The sequence below is a fragment of the Monocercomonoides exilis genome, assembly GCF_001643675.1.
Source record: "Monocercomonoides exilis strain PA203 chromosome Unknown scaffold42-869251, whole genome shotgun sequence".
Lineage (NCBI taxonomy): Eukaryota > Preaxostyla > Oxymonadida > Polymastigidae > Monocercomonoides > Monocercomonoides exilis.
In genome coordinates this window covers 498,820-517,591 of record NW_027150587.1, presented here as the reverse complement: position 1 = coordinate 517,591, position 18,772 = coordinate 498,820, and the positions used below count along the sequence as shown (strand labels likewise).

The 18,772-nt window shown below is 36.4% G+C and overlaps 4 protein-coding genes across 4 annotated transcripts; 2 read left to right on the top strand and 2 right to left on the bottom strand.

The window, feature by feature from the left end:
* Positions 1–378: 378 nt before the first annotated feature.
* MONOS_7723 (putative TPM domain) lies at positions 379–2,543 on the top strand (the record flags this gene model as incomplete). The annotated part of the gene is made up of 5 exons (XM_067878070.1): positions 379–685; positions 756–859; positions 917–1,244; positions 1,412–1,531; positions 1,695–2,543. Exons 1-5 carry the CDS (start codon positions 398–400, stop codon positions 2,541–2,543), a joined length of 1,689 nt encoding a protein of 562 aa, XP_067722359.1. The 5' UTR covers positions 379–397.
* A 1,124-nt stretch (positions 2,544–3,667) lies between these two features.
* Positions 3,668–10,353, bottom strand: MONOS_7722 (uncharacterized protein; the record flags this gene model as incomplete). The annotated part of the gene is made up of 1 exon (XM_067878069.1): positions 3,668–10,353. One exon carries the CDS (start codon positions 10,351–10,353, stop codon positions 4,684–4,686), a length of 5,670 nt encoding a protein of 1,889 aa, XP_067722358.1. The 3' UTR covers positions 3,668–4,683.
* Positions 10,354–10,512: 159 nt separating this feature from the next.
* On the top strand, positions 10,513–11,347 carry MONOS_7721 (putative PPP4R2). The gene is made up of 4 exons (XM_067878068.1): positions 10,513–10,565; positions 10,653–10,783; positions 10,830–10,939; positions 11,002–11,347. Exons 1-4 carry the CDS (start codon positions 10,523–10,525, stop codon positions 11,117–11,119), a joined length of 402 nt encoding a protein of 133 aa, XP_067722357.1. The 5' UTR covers positions 10,513–10,522; the 3' UTR covers positions 11,120–11,347.
* Positions 11,348–11,511: 164 nt separating this feature from the next.
* MONOS_7720 (Rab7c3) lies at positions 11,512–12,644 on the bottom strand. Its single transcript, XM_067878067.1, has 3 exons — positions 12,443–12,644; positions 12,295–12,343; positions 11,512–12,201 (listed from the first exon to the last, which is right to left on the bottom strand). Exons 1-3 carry the CDS (start codon positions 12,581–12,583, stop codon positions 11,780–11,782), a joined length of 612 nt encoding a protein of 203 aa, XP_067722356.1. The 5' UTR covers positions 12,584–12,644; the 3' UTR covers positions 11,512–11,779.
* Between the last annotated feature and the right edge of the window lie 6,128 nt (positions 12,645–18,772).

Genomic DNA, 18,772 nt, shown 5'->3' with positions numbered 1-18,772 from the left:
TCTTTTTTCGTAACGCATTACACATCAATAACAACTATCTCTTATCGAATTCAAAAACTATCAATTTTTTGAATGAGAAAATAAATAAACAAATCATATAGAAAATTTCCGAATCAATCGGAAGGAAATGAAACATAATTGTATGAATAAAATGCAATTATTTCAAACTTTCATTATATTCAAAAATCTTCTTTTTATTTTCAATTCTGAATCACGAAGTTTACGCTGAGGAATTATCAATGTTGAAATTGTTTCCAAGTTTGTTAATCTTCCATCGGAAAATTATGCATCGAAAAAAACTTGATGAAAATCACATTAACAACGATAGATTTCGTGAAAAACTTATTTTGAAAACGGACCTTTTTTTTCTTAATGCCCATAACAAATAATTTGTGAAATGAAAATATTTAGCTTTTTGCATATTTGTTGTTTTTTAATTTCGCTCATGTCGGCGGCATGGCGATCTAATAAGGTTCCAAATCCGCGAGCAAATTCTCCTTTGTGCTTCAGTGATTATCAGATAGAGCAACTGAAAGCTATGTATCCGAATCATCAGCGACTTCCACCTTCGTGGATTTGCGACCCAAATGGATATTTGTCTCCTCGTGTTATTAAAAGTGTGAATGAGAGAATAGATACCTTCCATAAGGAAACCGATGCAGAAATTGGGATTGTTGTTGTAAATGTATTGTATTTTTATTTGCAAAGATATGTTTTTCAAATTGTAATTTAAATATTTTATTTTCTTTGAATAGAAAATTAGCTCTTCTGAATCTCCTGGTGAATTTACAAGAAATGTTTTCGATAGATGGGGTGTTGGAGATGCTTCAGAAAAGAATGGAATTGTTTTTACATTAATGTTTGAATAGCATTTTTTTAATGTTGTTGTAATGTATCATCTTTAAATTTTGTTTAGCATTGAAGATAGGCAGATGTACATACAAACAGGAAAAGGAACAAAGAGAATTTTTAGAGGCCGAATGAGCAGTGCTTTATTCACTTCATTAAAACCATATCTTAGGAATAAAGATTATGACAAAGCGCTTATCTTAGCAGTAGACTCTATTATCTACCCGTTTTATCACAAACCTCCATTGCCTATGCGTATATTAGACTTTTTCGTTGATCACAAATTATTAACTTTGGCAATAATTGGTGCCATATGCTGGGGTGTATGGAAAGTGCATGACAGGAAAAAGAAGAAGAAAGAAAGAGAAGTTCAAGAAGCTTTTGAACGAGAAATGGTATGTTATTTATTTGTTTTTTATGCCCACAAATAATTCTATGGTTTCAAATATATTGCTTTGAAAAATATTGCCTTTGCCTGAACAAATGACAATCATATATAAAAATAAATAAATACACTGAATGAAACAAACAAAACCGCATTTCCAACCGAACTGTCCCACAGGATGGAATGAGGGCGCATCTTGAAAATCCAGAATCTGCAAAGAAGCCAATCTTCACCACAGTCTGCCCAATCTGCATGGAAAGGTTCCCTGAAGAACACATTGCCAGAATGGAAGCTTATGTGTGTAGTTTATTTGTTTATTTATTTATAATTAAATTGAAAAATGTTGATTTTTATTAAATTTCATTTATATTTTATGTTATGGTTTTTGATATGCATTTGTTCTTTTATTTGATTTTTATAAACTTTTCATTTCTTATTTTATCAAAATTCTTTGCATCAGGCTAACATTTTGCACATGGATCCACCACCAGACATCGAAAAAGACGAAGAGAAAGAAGAAATTAAACCATCAGCTCCACCTGAATATCCCACTTACCCTCCTTCCTCCTCTTCTTCCTCTTCCTCCTCTTCTTCCTCTTCTTCCTCTTCCTCTTCTTCTTCTTCTTCCTCCTCTTCCTCTTCCTCTTCCTCCTGCCCCCACTTCTCCGCCTCCCCCGAAGAAGAAGCCACAATCGACTGGTCAATCGACACGGGCGTGGAAACACTGCCTGCGTGTGGGCATCAGTTCCATCGTGACTGTATTAATGTCTGGCTCGCCAAAAACGACTGCTGTCCGCTTTGCCGCGTGAAGAACCCGCGCCAGCCGCTCAATGGGCCGAGAGGAGGAAGAGGAGGCAGAGGAAGCAGAGGGACGAGAATGGACAGAGGGAATGAAGGAGGAAATGAGCATGGAGATGGCAATGGAGGAGACGACTTTATGGACAGCGACTCAGAGGACGACTGGGGCCAGCATCCGGGTGAGCATCATCACGGCAGTGGTTTCAAGATGAGCGGGGTGAGGACACCGCGCTATGGATACGGCAGAGTGGGAGGATTTGGGCCATTCGGCTTTGTGCGGCCGGCGCCGATGACGCTGCAGGAGGTGGAGAGGATGAGGCAGCGGATGTTCTGGAGGGATGTGATGGATACGCTGTATTACGAGAGGACGTACCGAAGGCCGCTGAGGGAGGTGACGAGGGTGCTGAGGGAGGTGGCGAGCACAGCCAGTGTGTCGTCGGATTTCTCGAGTGGGGGAAGCTTTGGAGGAGGGAATTCGAGGGGAGGGAGCGGGAAGGGGAGCTCGTGGTAGTGAGGAGGAGAAGGAGGAGGAAGGATGAGAGGGAAATGAGAAGGAGATGAAGTGGAAGGGAGGAAGAGAGAGAGAAAGAGATGGAGGTGTTTTTGAGGATTTGTTGGTTTTAATTTTTTGATTTTAAAAAACATATAATTTTTCCTGTTCTTGTCTTCAGTTGCAGCAACATCATCGTTGTTGCAAATGTTATTGCATTAATATTTTCACTCTTTTTCATCCTTTTCTTCTTCTTCTTCTTCTTCTGTTCCTTCTATTTCTCTTTCTTTCTTCTTCTTTCAATAAAGTTATGTCGCATTCAATCATTTGCATTGGATCCTTATGCATAATTTTTCCTTTTGGATTGAAGAAGAAACTTTCATTACGTTTTCTCTTTCATCTTTGTGCATTTTATTGCTTTTGTCATTTTTATCAGCTTCACATTTTAACTGAACTTTCTGTATAAATTTCTATTGAACAGATTAAAATCATTGTTGTCTTTGATGTCATCATCATCATCATATTCATTAAAATCATCATTATCATCATTATCTTCATAGATATCTTATTCATCACAACAGCAATATCAATTCGAATAGCAACAGTATTTTATATGCCATCAATTAAATCGATTTGTCTGAACGTCTTTTTTGAGAGCCAAGCAACGCAGCCCTCTTGTTGCTTGATTCAGCTGTCTCTTTCGTTTTCGAGATTGTTTCCTTTTTTTTTCTTTTTGTTATTATTATTATTTTAATAATAATAATATCAATAATCAGTTATCAGTTATCGTTTATCATTTATCATTACTCAATCGTTTATTTATTTCATTTTAATCATAATTTGAAGAAGTTTATTCTTTTTTACTTTTCTTTTCTTTTCTTTTCCATTTTTTTTTTTTTTTATCTGTTTATTTTTGAACAACAAAGCATTCTTTACAGTTTGCGTAACATTTGGCTTAACAACATTCGAACTGAGTTTAATGATCATTTTTTATTTTTTTTTTCATTCTTTTGAAAAAAATTAAAGAAAAAGGAAAAGGAAAAAAGAAAGTTGGTTTTCAAAAATAAAAGAAAAAGAAAGATTTTAAAGTTTGTGAAACATCATTTATTTTTATTGAAATTTTGTAAAAACAGTTTATTTTATAATTTAAACAGAGAAGGCAAAACTTTGTATGGAGATGAGGTGAGTAAATATGTAAATGTGTGGAGTGTGTAAAAAATTAGCATAAATTTTAAAAATAAGAAAGAAAGATAACATAAACATTAACAGAATGAAAAAAGAGAAAGAGAGAGAAAGAAAAAGAAAGAGAAAAAGAAAAAGAAAGAGAAAGAGAAAGAGAAAGAGAAAGAAAGAGAAAGAGAAAGAAAGAGAAAGAAAGAGAAAAAGAAAGAGAAAGAGAAAGAAAGAGAGAGAGAAAGAAAAAGAAAAAGAAAAAATTAAACAGTTATGTAAAATGAGTGAGTATACGATGGCTTAAAACATAAATTCTTATAAATAAACAATCAAAATAAAGATAGAAACATGAAAGAGGAAAGACAATAGACAATAGAAGAAAGAAGAAAGAGCATAAAAGAAAGAATAAGAGAAAGAGAAATAGAAACAGAAACAGAAACAGAAAGAAAATGAGAAGGAAGCTAAAAAAATATTTAAAAAAAGATCCCAAAAATCGAAAGAAATGCATTAAGCAGATAGCTTTTTTATTTATTTAACTCTATTTCATCTGCTTTGTGTGATGCGGAAGTGTTTGTGGTGCAGACAAAAGATGTCGTTGTTGGCTCATTTGATTCATTTGATTCATTTGATTCATTTGATTCATTTGATGTTGATTCTGTTGATTCTGTTGTTGTTGCTGTTGTTGCTGCTTCTTTGATGAATTACGATTGATTGGCATTGCATGGCTGGATGTATTTGAAGAAGAAAGAAGAGAAGAAGAAGAAGAAAGAGGAAAAGGAGAAGGAGAAGAAGGAGAAATTGAAGAAGAAGAAGCAGTTGTAGTTACTGCTGCTGTATTGCTAACTTGCATCTGCGGTTGAGCCTGTGTCTTTCCCATCTGTTTCATTGAAATCAATCCATCTCCTTCTCTTTCTCCCTCTTCCTCTTTCTCTCCCTCTCCTCTTCCACTCCCACTCGCTTTCCTTCTTCCTTCATCACTTCCTTCGCTTCAAACATCGTGTCTTTGAACATTAGTTTTCCCTTTTTCTTTTTCCTTCTCTTTTTCTTTTTCTTTCTCCTTCTCCTTCATTTTCTCCTTCATTTTCTCCTCCTTCCCTTTCATCTGCACTGAATGCAATCCAACTGCTGGTATTTCAACTGGAGTTGGCAAAAGAGAAGGCAAACAAGATCGATCTTTCAGAGAGAAAGAAGAAGAGGAAGAAGAAGAAGAAGGCATCTTTTGTGATTGAATGGAGTCTGGTTGTGTGTCTGTTGGAGAGATGAGATGGAGAGAAGAAGAAGAAGGGCGGGGATTAGAAGAAGGATGAGAAGAAGGATGAGAATTTGGATAAGAATTAGGATTGGGATAATGTTTTGGATGAGTTATTGGATGGGACATTGAATGAGGATTGGGGTATTGTTGTGGATGTGTCTGTAATTGTGATTGTGCTTGTGTTTGTGGTTGTGGTTGTGAGTGCATATTCATCTGTGTGTTTATGTGTGTGTTGCTCCGTTGCTGTTGAGGAAAAGGTTGAGATGTAACAGAAGAAGAAGAGAAGGAGGAGGAAGATGATGATGATTGAGCTGCAATTAGTGGAGAAGATGGAAGATGGGAAAAGTTTGAAGGGTATGAAGAAGGAGAAGGAGAAGAGGAAGAGGAAGAAGAAGTGGACGGAAAAGAAGAAGAAGAAGAAGATTGAGGAGGAGGAGGCAAGATCGGAGGAGAAGAAGAAGGAGATGGAGAAGGAGAAGGAGAAGGAGAATGAGAATTAACAGGTTGTGTCTGATACTGTTGGGTTTGTTGATTTTGTTGTTGATTTTGTTGTTGTTGAAGGAGTGAATAGAGAAGAAGCAATGCTGTTGGGTTGATCTGCCCCACTTGCTGTGGTTGTGGTTGTGGTTGTGGTTGTGGTTGTTGCATTTGTTGCAGTTGTATTTGCTGTTGAATTTCTTGCTGCTGGTTGTGTTGTGATTGCAATTGTGTTTGTGTTTGTGTTTGAATACGTGTTTGTTGTTGTTGCTGCTGCTGCTGCTTTGTTTGTTGTTGTTGTGGCTGAACAGAATACATTTGATTTGAAGGGAATGAAGCAGAATGCGATGGAGACGAGAGAGAAGAGTTTTGTGGAAGTGAACTCATAGAAGGATAAGAAGGAGAAGAAGAAGGAGAAGATTGAGAAGGAGAAGAAAGAGAAGAAGAAAGAGAAGAAGAAAGAGAAGAAGAAAGAGAAGAAGAAGAAGAAGAACCCGAAGAAATTTGTCTGTTATCACCTCTATTGTTATGTTGATTGGTGGTATTTGTGATGTTCATGAGGCGAGGAGTGAATGGCTGAGAGAAAGCAGACAAAGGCTGACTGGAATATTGGCGAGGAGGAGAAAATTGATGGTTTTGTTGGTTTTGTTTGTAATGCTGTTGATTTTGTTGATTTTGTTGTTGATTCAGTTGTTGATTCAGTTGTTCATTCTGTTGACTTTGTTGATTTTGTTGTGGATTAAGATGTTGATTGTGATTGTAAATGTGTTGATTATATGGACGTTGCGGTTGATTATAATGCTGATTGTGAAGATTTTGACGAGGATTATGAGGATTATGAGGATTATGTTGATTGTATTGAGGATATTGACTAAATTGCTGTTGTTTGTTATGTTGTTGAGGTTGTGGTTGTGGTTGAGATTGTGGTTGTGGTTGAGATTGTGGTTGTGGTTGTGGTTGTGATTGGAATGGCAAAGGAGAAGATGAAGAAGAAGAAGAAGAAGAAGAAAATTGTGAAGAAGGTGGTGGCGGAAGGAGAGAAGAAGAGGGAAGAGGTGGAGGTGGAGGTGGAGGAGAGGAGGAAGGGGAAGGAGAAGGAGAAGGAGAAGGAGAGGAAGATGATGGCAAAGAAGAAAGTGATGAAGCTTGAGCCTGTTGTGAAAGTTGTTGCAATGTCTGTGGTTGTTGAGTCTGTGGTTGTTGTTGCAATGTCTGTTGATTTTGTGATTGTTGAGTGCTAAATTGTTGATTCTGTTGTTGTTGCTGCTGTTGCTGTTGCTGCTGTTGTAATGTTAGATTCGATATTTGCTGTTGTGATTGTCCTTGCAATGTTTGTTGCTGTGTCTGTTGTTGATTCTGCTGTAATGTTGGTTGCAATGTTTGCAATGTTTGCAATGTTTGCTGTGATTGTTGAGTCTGTAACTGATTCTGTTGGTTTTGTTGCTGTTGATTTTGTTGATTTTGTTGATTTTGTTGATTTTGTTGATTTTGTTGATTTTGCTGTTGATTTTGTTGACTCTGTTGTATTTGATTCTGCTGCAGATACAGCTGCCCTTGTTGTGACAGCTGCACAAGTGTTGCCAGCAATTGCTGTTGGAATGGGTTGAACGACTGCACGGCTTGTATCACAGGCATTGATTGGAGAGAGAGAGAAAGAGGGAGAGGAAGAGGAAGAGAAGAAGAGAGAGGAAGAGAAGAAGGAAGAGGACAAGGCTGTGGTTGTGATGGTTGTGATGGTTGTGATGGTAGTGATTGGAGCAATGGTTGAGATTGTGATTGTGATTGTGATTGAGGCAAAGAAGAAGAAGAAGAAGAAGAAGTTAATGAAGATGAGGATGAATTCAATGAAGAATAAGTATTTGCAGAAGAAGAAGAAGAAGGCTGAAGCTGTCCTGTTTGTTGTTGTTGCTGCTGATGCTGCTGTTGTAAAAGCAGAGGAGAAAGATCAGCAAGAGTAAGAACTGGTTTTGTGGGCTTTGCTGACTTTGAAGAAGAGGAGGAGGAGGAAGAAGAGGAAGATGATGATGAGGGAGAAGAAGAAGAAGAAGAAGGAAGCAAAGATTGGCTTTGTGGTTTAATGTTTGATTGAGTTTGTGGTAAAGTGTTGGATTCTTCTTCTGCTGCTGTTGATTCAACGTTCATTGAAGAATATGAAGTAGAAGAGGAAGAAGAAGAAGATGATGAAGAGGAAGAAGAAGAAGAGGAAGAAGAAGAAGAAGAAGATGTTTGATTGATCTTCATTTTTTGTTGTTGTTTTTGTTGTTTATTGTCTGCCTTTTGCACATTCTGTGTCAGTTTAGAGGGAATATAACGATCTATAAAAGGTTTCTTTGCTCCATTTGAAGAAGAAGAAGAAGATGATGATGATGATGATGAAGGAGAAGGAGAGGAAGAAGAAGAAGTTAATGTTAATGATGATGATGATGAAATTTCCGTTGTTTCTGCTGTTTTTTGTGTATTTTGCATTGTTTTGTGTTGTCCAGTTGAATTTTGCTGCTTTTTTTGAGTCATTTTCGTTTTATTCTTCAAGTTTTGTTGTGTCTTTTGAGTTTTTTCGTCTTCTTCTCCTTCTTCCTCATCGTTGAACACAAAACCAAATGTCTTGCTTTTCTGCTTCTCTTTCTCTTTCTCTTTTTCCTTTTCCTTTTCCTTCTCTTTTCCTTTTTCCTTTCCTTTTTCTTTCTCCCAATCATTTTTCTTCTCCTTCATTCGCATCTGTTGCTGTTGCTGTTGCTTTTTTTGTTCTTCTTCTTTTTCTTCTTTTTCTTTTTCTTTTTCTTCTTTCCATAATTTCATCTTTCCTTCACAACTTTCTCCTTCTCTTCTTCTCTCATTGCTCCCATCTGCACTAGCAAATGAATCTGAAACTATTCTTGTCTTATCAAAATCTATTGCAACTGATCCATCTTCTGCTTTGCTGTTTTCTTTGTCTCCTTCTCTTTCCTTGCGCTTTCGCTTCTTCCTCTTCTCTTTCGCTTTCTCTTTTCCTTCTTCCTTCTGCTTCATCTGCTGCTGCTGCTTTTCTGGTTGTTGTTGTTGTTGTTGTTTCGTCTGCTTCTGTTGCTTCTGCTTCCCTTGCTGTTGACTCACTCCCTGTCTAACATCCTCTCTTTTACTCTCTCTATTATTCTGCCCAATCATTTGCCCCTTCGCTTTCTCCATTGTTTGTCCCATTGCTTGTCCCATCATCTGCATTGTCACAGGCTGCTGCAAAAGTGGCTGTGTATTTTGAGCCATCTGTTCTGTCTGTGAGGGAAATGCTGTCTTCTTCTGCTTCTGCTTCTGTTGCTTCTGTTGTTTCTGTTGTTGTTGTTGTGTTTGTTGTTTTGTTTGCATTTGCTGTTGTTGTGCAGTTGATTCTGCGCTTGAACTAGTTGGAAGGCCACTCTCTCCTCGTCTGTGGGGACTGGCTGTGAAAGAGGAAGAGGAAGAAGATTCGTCAAGAGAAGAAGAAGAAGAAGAAGAAGATGATGATGATGATGATGATGATGATGATGATGATGATGATGAAAGAAACAGCTGCTGAGGACATTCAGGCATTGGCAGCAGCGACTCTGTCGAAACTGGTGCCATCAGCACAGCTGCCCCTGGAGCAGAAGACAGAAGCGGATGAGAGGAAATGGCCTGAGTTGCTTCACTGGCTGTGCTTGTGGGTGTTCCATACGGAATGGGAAGGTTAGTACCACTTGTTGATTCTGTTTCTGTAAATGTTCCTGTTCCTGTTCCTGTTCCAGAAATAGTTCCAGGCACAGAACCTGTTATTGTTGTTGATATAGATCCAGGTGTTGAAACATTCGTAGCTCCAATTCCAACACCAATTCCAACGCCAAGTCCAACTCCAATGCTAACTCCAACTCCAGCAGAAGATGGCTGGCTGGGCTGAATGCGTGGCGATGGGATGGGCAGAAGTGGCTTTGATTCGACTCTAAAGGCTGCAGGACTGGTGCTGGGAGATGAGTTCTTGGTGGGCTCAAGAGAGCGGCTTTGATTTGGAGTAGAAATTTCTCCAATGATGGCTGATGTTGAAACTGATGCTGTTGCTGTAGCGGTTGCTCCTCCTCCTCTTCCCCCTCTTCCCCCTCTTCCCCCTCTTCCTTTTCCTCTTCCTATTTGTGTTGGTCCTGAAGATGTTAGTGGATCGGTGTGTTGCTGAGTTTGGGGTGATGTTCCTTTTTCTGATGATTTTTCTGAAGCCATCATAAGATGTTTAAGTGAAAAACAAAGTTCCTTCAACTGATGCGAAGTCTCTGATGAAGTACCTTGTAATGTTTCTGTCAACTCTTTCTCGTTAGCTTTCTTTCTCCTTTTTTTCTTTGAAGGTTGAGTTTGAGATTGACTATGATCTGATGATTTATAAGGAAAAAATGATTGTTTCACATCACGAACTTGTTGAACAATGCGATTCTTTTCTGAAAAATCAACTTCTGACTCCATTGCAGCATTTGGAAACTTTGATTTTAGTTTGCTGATCATAAGAGGCAATTTCTTTTCAATAAGTACACTGTCGTGAGATGGAAGAGTTCTTCCAAAAGAAATGAAAGAAGTTGGGTTTTCTCCTGTATTTAATGGACCACTTTTTTTCATGTCTGTTGGTTGAGAAATCGATATTTCGCGCTTTTTTTGTTGTTCCCCCTTTTCTGGCTTTTCATTTGATTTTTTCTGAGGTAAAGCAAAAGTCGAATGTTCGGAATTTTTATCTCTAAATGTTTTTCTTGTATATTGAGCAGGTGTACCTCTTTCATAAGGCGCTGCAGAAGACAATGCCGTTGTATATGTTACGGAAGGTGAAGGTGGAGTCGGTAAAAAAGCTGCTGAAATTTGATTGTCGCGTCTTGGAGGAGTAACAGGATCAGGTAACAATCCTGGAGAAGGTTGTTGAATGGATGCTTTTGGAAGTGGTCCAAGAATTGATTTGGATTTTGTAGGCATTCTCTTCCCCAAATAAACGAAGAATAATCCAATTTAGATCATCCACATCCCATCTCTCACAACAAAAAATCGATCAAATACCAGCTGAAAATGTAGTGCTTGTATTATTCAATTTTCTTCTGCAAAAATTCCATGAATAAAAGAAAAATTGGTTCCCATTTTTAAAAGAATGTCTGAAGATAATATATTAAAAATTGAGCAATCCATTCGAGGTATCGTGAGTGTATATTTATTTTCGAGTGTACAATATTGTTGGAAAATGTTGCTTATTCTTCTTATTGATATTTCTTTTCATCTAGATTGGATTGATACAGATTTAGTAAAAATACCGCCAGAAATTGTAGAACTGGTTAATTCAGTTGCACGATGCGGAAAAACACAAGTTGATTGGACTTTATTAAGAGCGGTACTTGCTGTTTATTTGAAACAAGTATGCTACAATGAAAATTTAAATGATTTGAAATTTTTTTCTTTAGTCAATAGAAGAATGCCAACAAAAAATAAATGAATTATCCGGGTCGACTGACATTGAAAAGGATGACGAAAAAAAAGCGGAATTATTAGCCCAGTTATTCACGTTTCAAGAGTATGAAACAAATTTTTCATTTCCAAAAAATTCATTTTGTAATTTTTGAATCAAAATACAAGACCACCAATAACACTTCAACGATTATGCGAAATACTTTTAGATGGAGGTCGTTGGTATAAAAATCCTGTAAAATTATTGAAAGCCTTGGAAAAATTGATTTACATTTCGCCTTGTTGATATTTAGCAATTCGAAAGCCAAATATTGAATTTAACTAAATTCATTGACTGGTTTTATTCATGACCTTGATTGTTTTTTACCCATTTGTATTATCTTTTGAATTTGGAAAAATTTTTAACCAATTTCTTTATGTTTTAATCATTGAAACGACCAGATTCATTTCACTTAATTTTTGTTTCAGATAATTTTATTGAGCTTCACCTGCAAAAATCATATTTGAAAAATACAGAATTAACAGAATTTTATAAAATAAAAACACTCATTCTTAAAAATATTGAGGGAGAGTTTTTTTTTTTTTTTTTTTTTTTTTTTTTTTTTTTTTTTTTTTTTTTTTTTTTGAAACGAAGCAATTTGAAAATTAGAGTTTGGCTACATAAATATTCAATTATTATTGAAATTAATTCCCGCAATGTTGCTTGCCAGATCAACCAGTATTTTGCTCAATTCTCTCATTTGTTCAAAATTATCAACTTAACGTTAAAAATAAAAAAACAATAGGGCAAAAATAAAACAAATTCGAATAAAAATAAAACACACAAAACAGAAAAAAAAAGCACTCGTAAATAAAACCATGAACAGAAAACTGAAGGCAAAAAAGATGAATTATTGGATTGCGCAAAAGCAAATTCTTTGCTGCAGAGAAACATAAACGATAAGCTTCAACTCCAACACATAATTCTGTTGGGTTTGGCATCAGCTTGAATTTTCACAACCTGTTGTCCGTCATCATCTTCAATGGCTTTTCTTCTTAAAACCGTTCGAATAATATCAAGAAATACTTGTTTGACGATCACGTTGTCTTTCGCTGAAATTTCGAAATGCGTCGTGTTGCCCTTTGATTCGCACCACTCCTCAGCTTTCCTTGAGGACACGGCTCTCGATTCTTCGAGATCAGTCTTGTTACCGATAACAAAAAATGGAAAATGCTTCGGAACTGGAGTCTGACTTCGGCGCAGAAATCTGTCTCTCCAATGTTCTAATTTGTCAAACGATTTTGGTGCAGTCACGTCGTAAACAAGGATGCACACATCCACCTTCCGGTAAAAATAAAATCCAAGAGAATTAAATAGTTCCGCTTGGGCTACAGAGTTCAAAATAATAAAATTTCGCACAGACATTTTGAAAAAAAGAATAAATCATTTGCCTTGAATTCATGATAAAAGAATAAGCAAACATGTATCATATATTTTGAGGATCACATTCCTTCCATCAACAACGACTTCCTGCACATTGCAAACATCAATCAAAATTTCGACAAATCAATGAATGAAAATCCATTCATCCTATGCATTTGAAGCAAATTTCAAACAAATAAGGCAAACCTTTTTCACTGCATCATCATGGATTGTCAAGGATCTATTATCAAATTTATCATGAATAAATTGATAAAACAAAGATGTTTTCCCGACTCCATATTCGCCAAGTGCAATAACCTTTAATGAAACAGGCCCAGTTGACATCATTCCCGCGCTGCTCTCTAAAACTCAATCTTTCTTCTTCACTTTTCTCAGAAATAAATTAGTTATGGTATCTATATTTTGGATTGTATTTCTGTATTTTTTTTTTGTCAATCGCATGCATTTATTATATTTGAAGCAAAAATCTAATTGAAAAGTTTCAAAATTTTCAGATTTTTTGATTTTCTTTATTTTGGAAAAGAATAGAAATTGCCAAATTACAAAAGCAATCACATATTTTATTTATCCCAATCAATCATGCCATCAACAAAAACAGAAAAAAATAGAGAAGGATAGAAAATATCCCAAAAAATGAAAATTAAAGAGAGATTGAATTTTCTTTCAATTTGTTGGAGCGTTCGTATGTCACATTCATTGAGGTGCTGAAAATGATGGAGCAGTATCAGTTCTTCTTGTCTGATGTTCAGATTACAAAGATGTGTTCCAGCCACTTGGATTATTTCTTTTTTGAATGAATTTCGCCTTCATGTTGCTTGAGCCCATCTGCTCTGGGATGCGTGGGGTTCTCGACAAAATGATGCTCAATTCTATGACGGATATTAACGAAAAGCAGGGAGCTGGGTTCGTGGCGGTTCCACCTGGAGCACTGGAGTTTGCGCTTTCTCTTTTTATATTTGGGGAGAAATTTTCATTTTCAGACAATCGTTCCACCCACAATATAAGATTTTTCCATATGGGTCATTATTTTTCATATAGTAACTTTGTTCGAAGAAAGATCTTTTTTTTTTGTAATTGTGGTATGAAATGAAAAAGGCAAAAATACATGTTAATAAATAAATAGAAAAAGAATCTTGATTGAATTTTTGAAAATCAAGTTAATTTGAGAATTTCTTATAAATTCCATTATTACATTTAATTTTTGAGTAATTTCTTTTATTTGAATTATGTGGAATCACAACAACTAACAAGTCCAATTATTGTTTGCAGATAATTATAATTTGAATATGATTTAATGACACTTCTTTTTTAAAAGCTTCGAATTAACTTTCATATGAAAATGAATGATTGATTGATTTACAAAATTTGGAAGCAAAATTGATGAATTTAAAATTTTTAGTTATATTTTTTAAAACTAAAGTTATGTCATGAACGATGCATATTTGATTTGGTGCGATTTGAGAATATTTGGAGAAGCACCTTAAAGGCAAATTATATTAATAACGAATATGAAACTTGCTGAAAATATGATGGAATGAAAGATATTTTTGAAAAAAGAGCGAATAACAAAGATTAATTGCGAAGAAAATTTGCTATAAGAAGCATGTGTTATTTTTTGTTTTATATTTTATTTATTTTGTTAATTTTTATTTGTTGATTTGTTTGTTTGTTTGTTTTGATAGCATCTTTCGAGAAATGGTAGGCGGAAATGGAGGAAGCAGAGGTTGAAAACTTTTTGAGCGCTAGACAAGGGAAAGAAATGATGCTGATAAAGAGGGAAAGCTGAATGAGAAATGGAGAAGGAGACAATGCGGAAGGCGATTCCAAGCATAATGATGACAATGCGCAGAAATGTTGTGAGGCCTTTCAGAGGGAGGAAGAAAAACGAGAGAGAAAAGGTTGAATGGGTTGTGTAAGAAAGCTTTGGAAAGGTGGAGCTTTGGAAGGATGGCTGCAAAGGAATGGAGGAGCTGCGAAGCACTCGGACTTATTCTCGAAGAGACATAATAAGCGATGCTGCCATGTTTGTTGATGCCTTTATCTTCATCGTCATCGTATTCTTTCTCTTCTTCTTTTCTTCTTCTTCTTCTTCTTCTTCTTCTTCTTCTTTTCTTCTTCTTCTTCTTCTTCTTTTCTTCTTCTTCTTCTTCTTCTTCTTCTTCTTTTCTTCTTCTTCTTCTTCTTCTTCTTCTTCTTCTTTTCTTCTTCTTCTTCTTCTTCTTCTTCTTCTTCTTCTTCTTCTTCTTCTTCTTCTTCTTCTTCTTCTTCTTCTTCTTCTTCTTCTTCTTCTTCTTTTTCTCTTTCTTCCCGCCAATCTTATCAACCATTCCATTCTCTTCATTCTTCTCGTTTCTCTTCTTTTTCTAATGCGAATAAAATGATTGTGTTGAAGCCTTTGGTAGATGGTTTGTGTTCTGCCGATGAATACAAAGAAAAAAAAGAAGAGAAGAAGAAGATGATGATGATGAAGTAAATGAAGAAGAAGAAATAAGAAGATGTGAAAGAAGAAAATAGGGGAAAAGAAGAAGAAGAAGAAAAAGAAGAGAAAGGGAATGAAAAAGAAGAAGGAGAAGAAAGAGAAGGAGAGGAAATGCAATTTCTTTGCAATTCAGCTACTCTTTTTCCAATCAGTACTCTTTCTCCAATGATAGCTCGTCCAAATACTGCAAATTACTCAACATTAGCTAATGTTGATGCTTCTTCTTCTTCTCCTCCTCCTCCTCCTTCTCCTTCTTTTGCTTCTTCTTCGTCTAATACTTATTCTTTTTCTTTTCCAACTTTTTCCGCCTGAACGCTTTCCACTGACAAATCTGTGGATGATCCCGAACCAGCGAGCACAAGTGTTGCCTAACAGTATCTGATGAACACAAACTTAATAACGGTGAGCCAACCAAATATAATTATGGAAATGTGTTTTCGTTACGAAAAATTCAAAATGCTCATTCAATTTGCCTTCTATCCTGTTCTCTCCCCCTCCCCCCCTCTCTCTCCCTTCCTCTCCCTTTTTCTTTCTCTCTCTATTTCTTTCTATTTCTCTTTAACCAACTTTAACTGTTCCTTCGCTGCCTGCTTCTTCACAGCAAAGCACTCAGGCTTTCAAAGCTGATTTCATCATCCAGCAGTTCATAAAGCAGATGTTGATGAAACACTTGCTCATAAATCCTCGTTGTACGGACTGATGAATTTGTCTCCACACATTATGCGCATGTTAACTCTGCACTCTTCAGCAACAGGGAAGTGCAGCAACACCCACAATCGCTCCAAGCATCACAAGATTTCGGTGTGCCTTTTGCAATGAAGGAGCTATGTGGAACACCCTATTCAGATCTGTCTTTCTAGCATCAGATGCAACATTTCCAGAGGTATGTGCTTCAGTCTCCATCGTCTCCGCTTCAGAACGAGTCTTAAAATGAAATAAGCGTTGTCTTTGTTGAAACATTCATAACGAAGCACACACAACAAGCTTCTCAGATAATTATTGTCTATCATTTGTCCTATCGTTTTCGATGAGATGGCTCACAAACATCGAAACAAAGGGCAAGATGTGAGGAAAGAAGAAGAAGAAGAAGGAAAACTGCAAAGGAAGTTATTGGAATGGAAGAAGAAGAAGGAGGAGGAGGATGAGGAGAAGACGATGATGATGAGTGTGATGAATCAGAAATAAGAGAAGGAGAAAAAATAAACATTGAAGGTCGAAGTGAAGAGTGAACAAATGTTGAAGAATGAGGATAACGAACAGATGGTGGAGCGGTTATGCAAAGTGGAGAAGAAGGAGAGGAGAAGGAAGAAGAATAAGAAGAATGAAGTGGAGCAGGAGGAAGTGAAGATGAAGATGAAGAAAAAAATGAAGATGAAGAAGGAGTTGAAGGAGTTGAAACAGACAAAATACAAGAATATGAGAAAAAGACGAAAAATGATAAAACAGTGATAGAGGAGAAGAAAAAGAAGCAAAAAATGGTAAAGAAGAATGGAAAGACGAAGACGAGGGTGAAGACGAAGGAGAAGGAGAAGGATAATTCGATATAAGTTCCGAAGAAAAAACAGACTGCCTGAGAATTGAAGAAGAAGGATAATCAAACTGAAGAGAAGCAGATGAAATGGATTACACTGAGAAGTTATCTGTATAAAATAGTTTGTTTTTCTTTTTTGTCTCAAATGAAATTGTCCCTTTATTTTTCTCTCCAACAGCCCCAGACTTTTTCTTCGGGTTGATCATCTTGATTTCCGTTCTTCTTCTCCATCTTCATCAGAATGCAGGTAAGAAGCGGGTTCTCTATCATTACATCATCTGTGCTTCTTTTGCAAGTGTGTCGCCTCTGTTTATCACAAGCGCAATCCTCTTTCTCTCTCTTTCTCTCGCTCTCCGCTGCGCTCTGTGTGATTCAATCTTTTTTTAAAGGAACCTTTCACTCTTCAACGATCTCCTTCTTCTGATCAGCTTGATCACTCGGAGTCGGCCACCAATACTAACTTTTCTCTTCTCAATCTTCTTCTTCCAAAACGCCTTCTTCCCCACTGCAAACAGCCAAGCCCATTCAACACGATGAAACTTCCAAGTGAAATCAGAAGCAATATTATGTTGACGTTCTTCTAATCTATTAAATGGAGCGAGACATACTCCACAAACACATCTAATGGAAGTGCTGAACTTGTGAGAGAAGAGCAAGTGCATTCTGCAAAGGCAGATATCTTTGAGAGCGAGGGAAGGCAGGGAGAGAGGAGAGAAGCAACGGGGGAGCAAAAGTGTGCTCGAAAAGAAGAGGCAAAGGCGAAGTAGCAGACGTTGCTGGTGGCTTAAGTGTTGCAATTGGAGAGGGTGGAGGAATGAATTGGGTGATGTGTTGACTTTGATGAAGAAAATGTTAAAGATGATGGAGAGAAAGAATAAGAATAAGAAGATGTTGATGATACACATAAATGTAAATATTAATGAGTATTGAATGAAGTCGTGAAGCTATTTCATTTTTAAAAATAATTGTTAAAAAAAACAAAATCAATCAAAAAATAACAAACCTTTTTGTTTAAACCTAAATTTCATAATTCTTCCACTCTTGATATCTTTTATTTCATCCTTCAACAGCCCAATCTCCTTCCACACTTTTGCGCACTTCATCTTTCCCTCAGCCGAAGAGTGCATCAGTAGCACTTTCCATTTTTCTGTTGAGCTTGTAGTGTTTTGCTTACACAATAGCACACAAGCCATGCAAGGAAACACCAATTCCTATAAAAATGATCATCAAAAAGCAGAAATCTTTTGCGCAGAACCTCGCCGACTGAACAGCGATGCTTGAGATTGAGGCGAGGACGGAGAAGACGATGAAAAATGCAAACTTCTCGATGATAATAAACAAAAGTGAACAACAAACACATAAGATAGAAGGGAGGGACGGATGTGTTTGAAAGGAGTGAAAAGAACAGGAGAAAGAGGAAGAGGGAAAAAAAGAAGATAATGATAAAGAAAGAAAGGAAGCTATTTCCATACAGATAGTGATTATTCTTTTTCTTTTAAATATTTCTTGAAAATTTTGAGAATTCAATAAATCCTCATATTATCGTGTCTTCATCCAATTATCAGCTCGAATGAACAAAATTTCCACATTCTGTTACAATAATTAAACGCAGATAGTTCCTGTTAATATGAAATCAATGAAAAAAGCAATGACTATTCAGTGAAACTTCTATTCCTGTTCAAATAATATTATAATGCAAACAATATTCAAATCACACCTTTCATGAATATTCTCCTGATATTTCTTAAAAAAACACATTTGCTTTCAAAAATGAAAATAAATTATTATTATGGATTTCGTTGCAAATATTTTTTTTGCATAATAATGTTATTTGCATTGTGATATGTGTGCAGAATAAGTTTGGAACATAACATGGTTTTTTTCATAAATAAAAAAATTTTGCCCCATTTGGCTTTTGAAGGCAAAAAATTTTTTAACTGGCTGAAGATTGCCAGAGCGGTGGAGCAGGAAGATGGACGAGTAGAAGAGCCCAGACATCCTTTTGGACGAGCTGCTGTTCCAGACGCTGAACAAAGTGGATGAGACGAACGTAAAAGTGACATCTGTCAAGATGTGGAGCTAGGTTTCTTTTGGGGAAGCCGGCTGTGGAAGCTTGCATTTGGCTTTGTGCTGTTTTGGTTCATGTTCTGATTTTTAGATTCTGCAGAACCAGATGAAAAAGATGAATGGACTGACAAAGGACGAGGCGGCAAAGATGGTTGAAGAGCAGAACCCGGTGCAGGCAGAAACAGCAGCTTGTGAATGATTGCGCACATGCACATGCAGCAGAAACAGCTGCTGATATTTTGAATTCGCTGTCTCTTTGATGTTGGAGTGTTTTGATTATTGGAAAAACACTTAATGTAACTTGACTGTAAGATGTCCAAAAGTAAATTTTCATTTGACGAATGAAATTCATCTGATCACTTCACAACGCATGTATTTGCGATTGTTTTTCTCTCAATTCATATCCTTTCAGCATTTTTCCTCTTCCTTTTCATTTCTG

Excerpts from the sequence above, each read along its gene's own strand:
- MONOS_7720 (XM_067878067.1), bottom strand. The coding sequence starts at position 12,583 with ATGATGTCAACTGGGCCTGTTTCATTAAAGGTTATTGCACTTGGCGAA. Across the intron at positions 12,344-12,442 it reads ATGATGATGCAGTGAAAAAG|GAAGTCGTTGTTGATGGAAG; the intron begins GTTTGCCTTATT and ends TGCAATGTGCAG. Across the intron at positions 12,202-12,294 it reads CCTCAAAATATATGATACAT|CCCAAGCGGAACTATTTAAT; the intron begins GTTTGCTTATTC and ends TGAACTCTGTAG.
- MONOS_7721 (XM_067878068.1), top strand. The coding sequence starts at position 10,523 with ATGTCTGAAGATAATATATTAAAAATTGAGCAATCCATTCGAG. Across the intron at positions 10,784-10,829 it reads TTGCTGTTTATTTGAAACAA|TCAATAGAAGAATGCCAACA; the intron begins GTATGCTACAAT and ends TTTTTTCTTTAG. Across the intron at positions 10,940-11,001 it reads CAGTTATTCACGTTTCAAGA|ACCACCAATAACACTTCAAC; the intron begins GTATGAAACAAA and ends TCAAAATACAAG.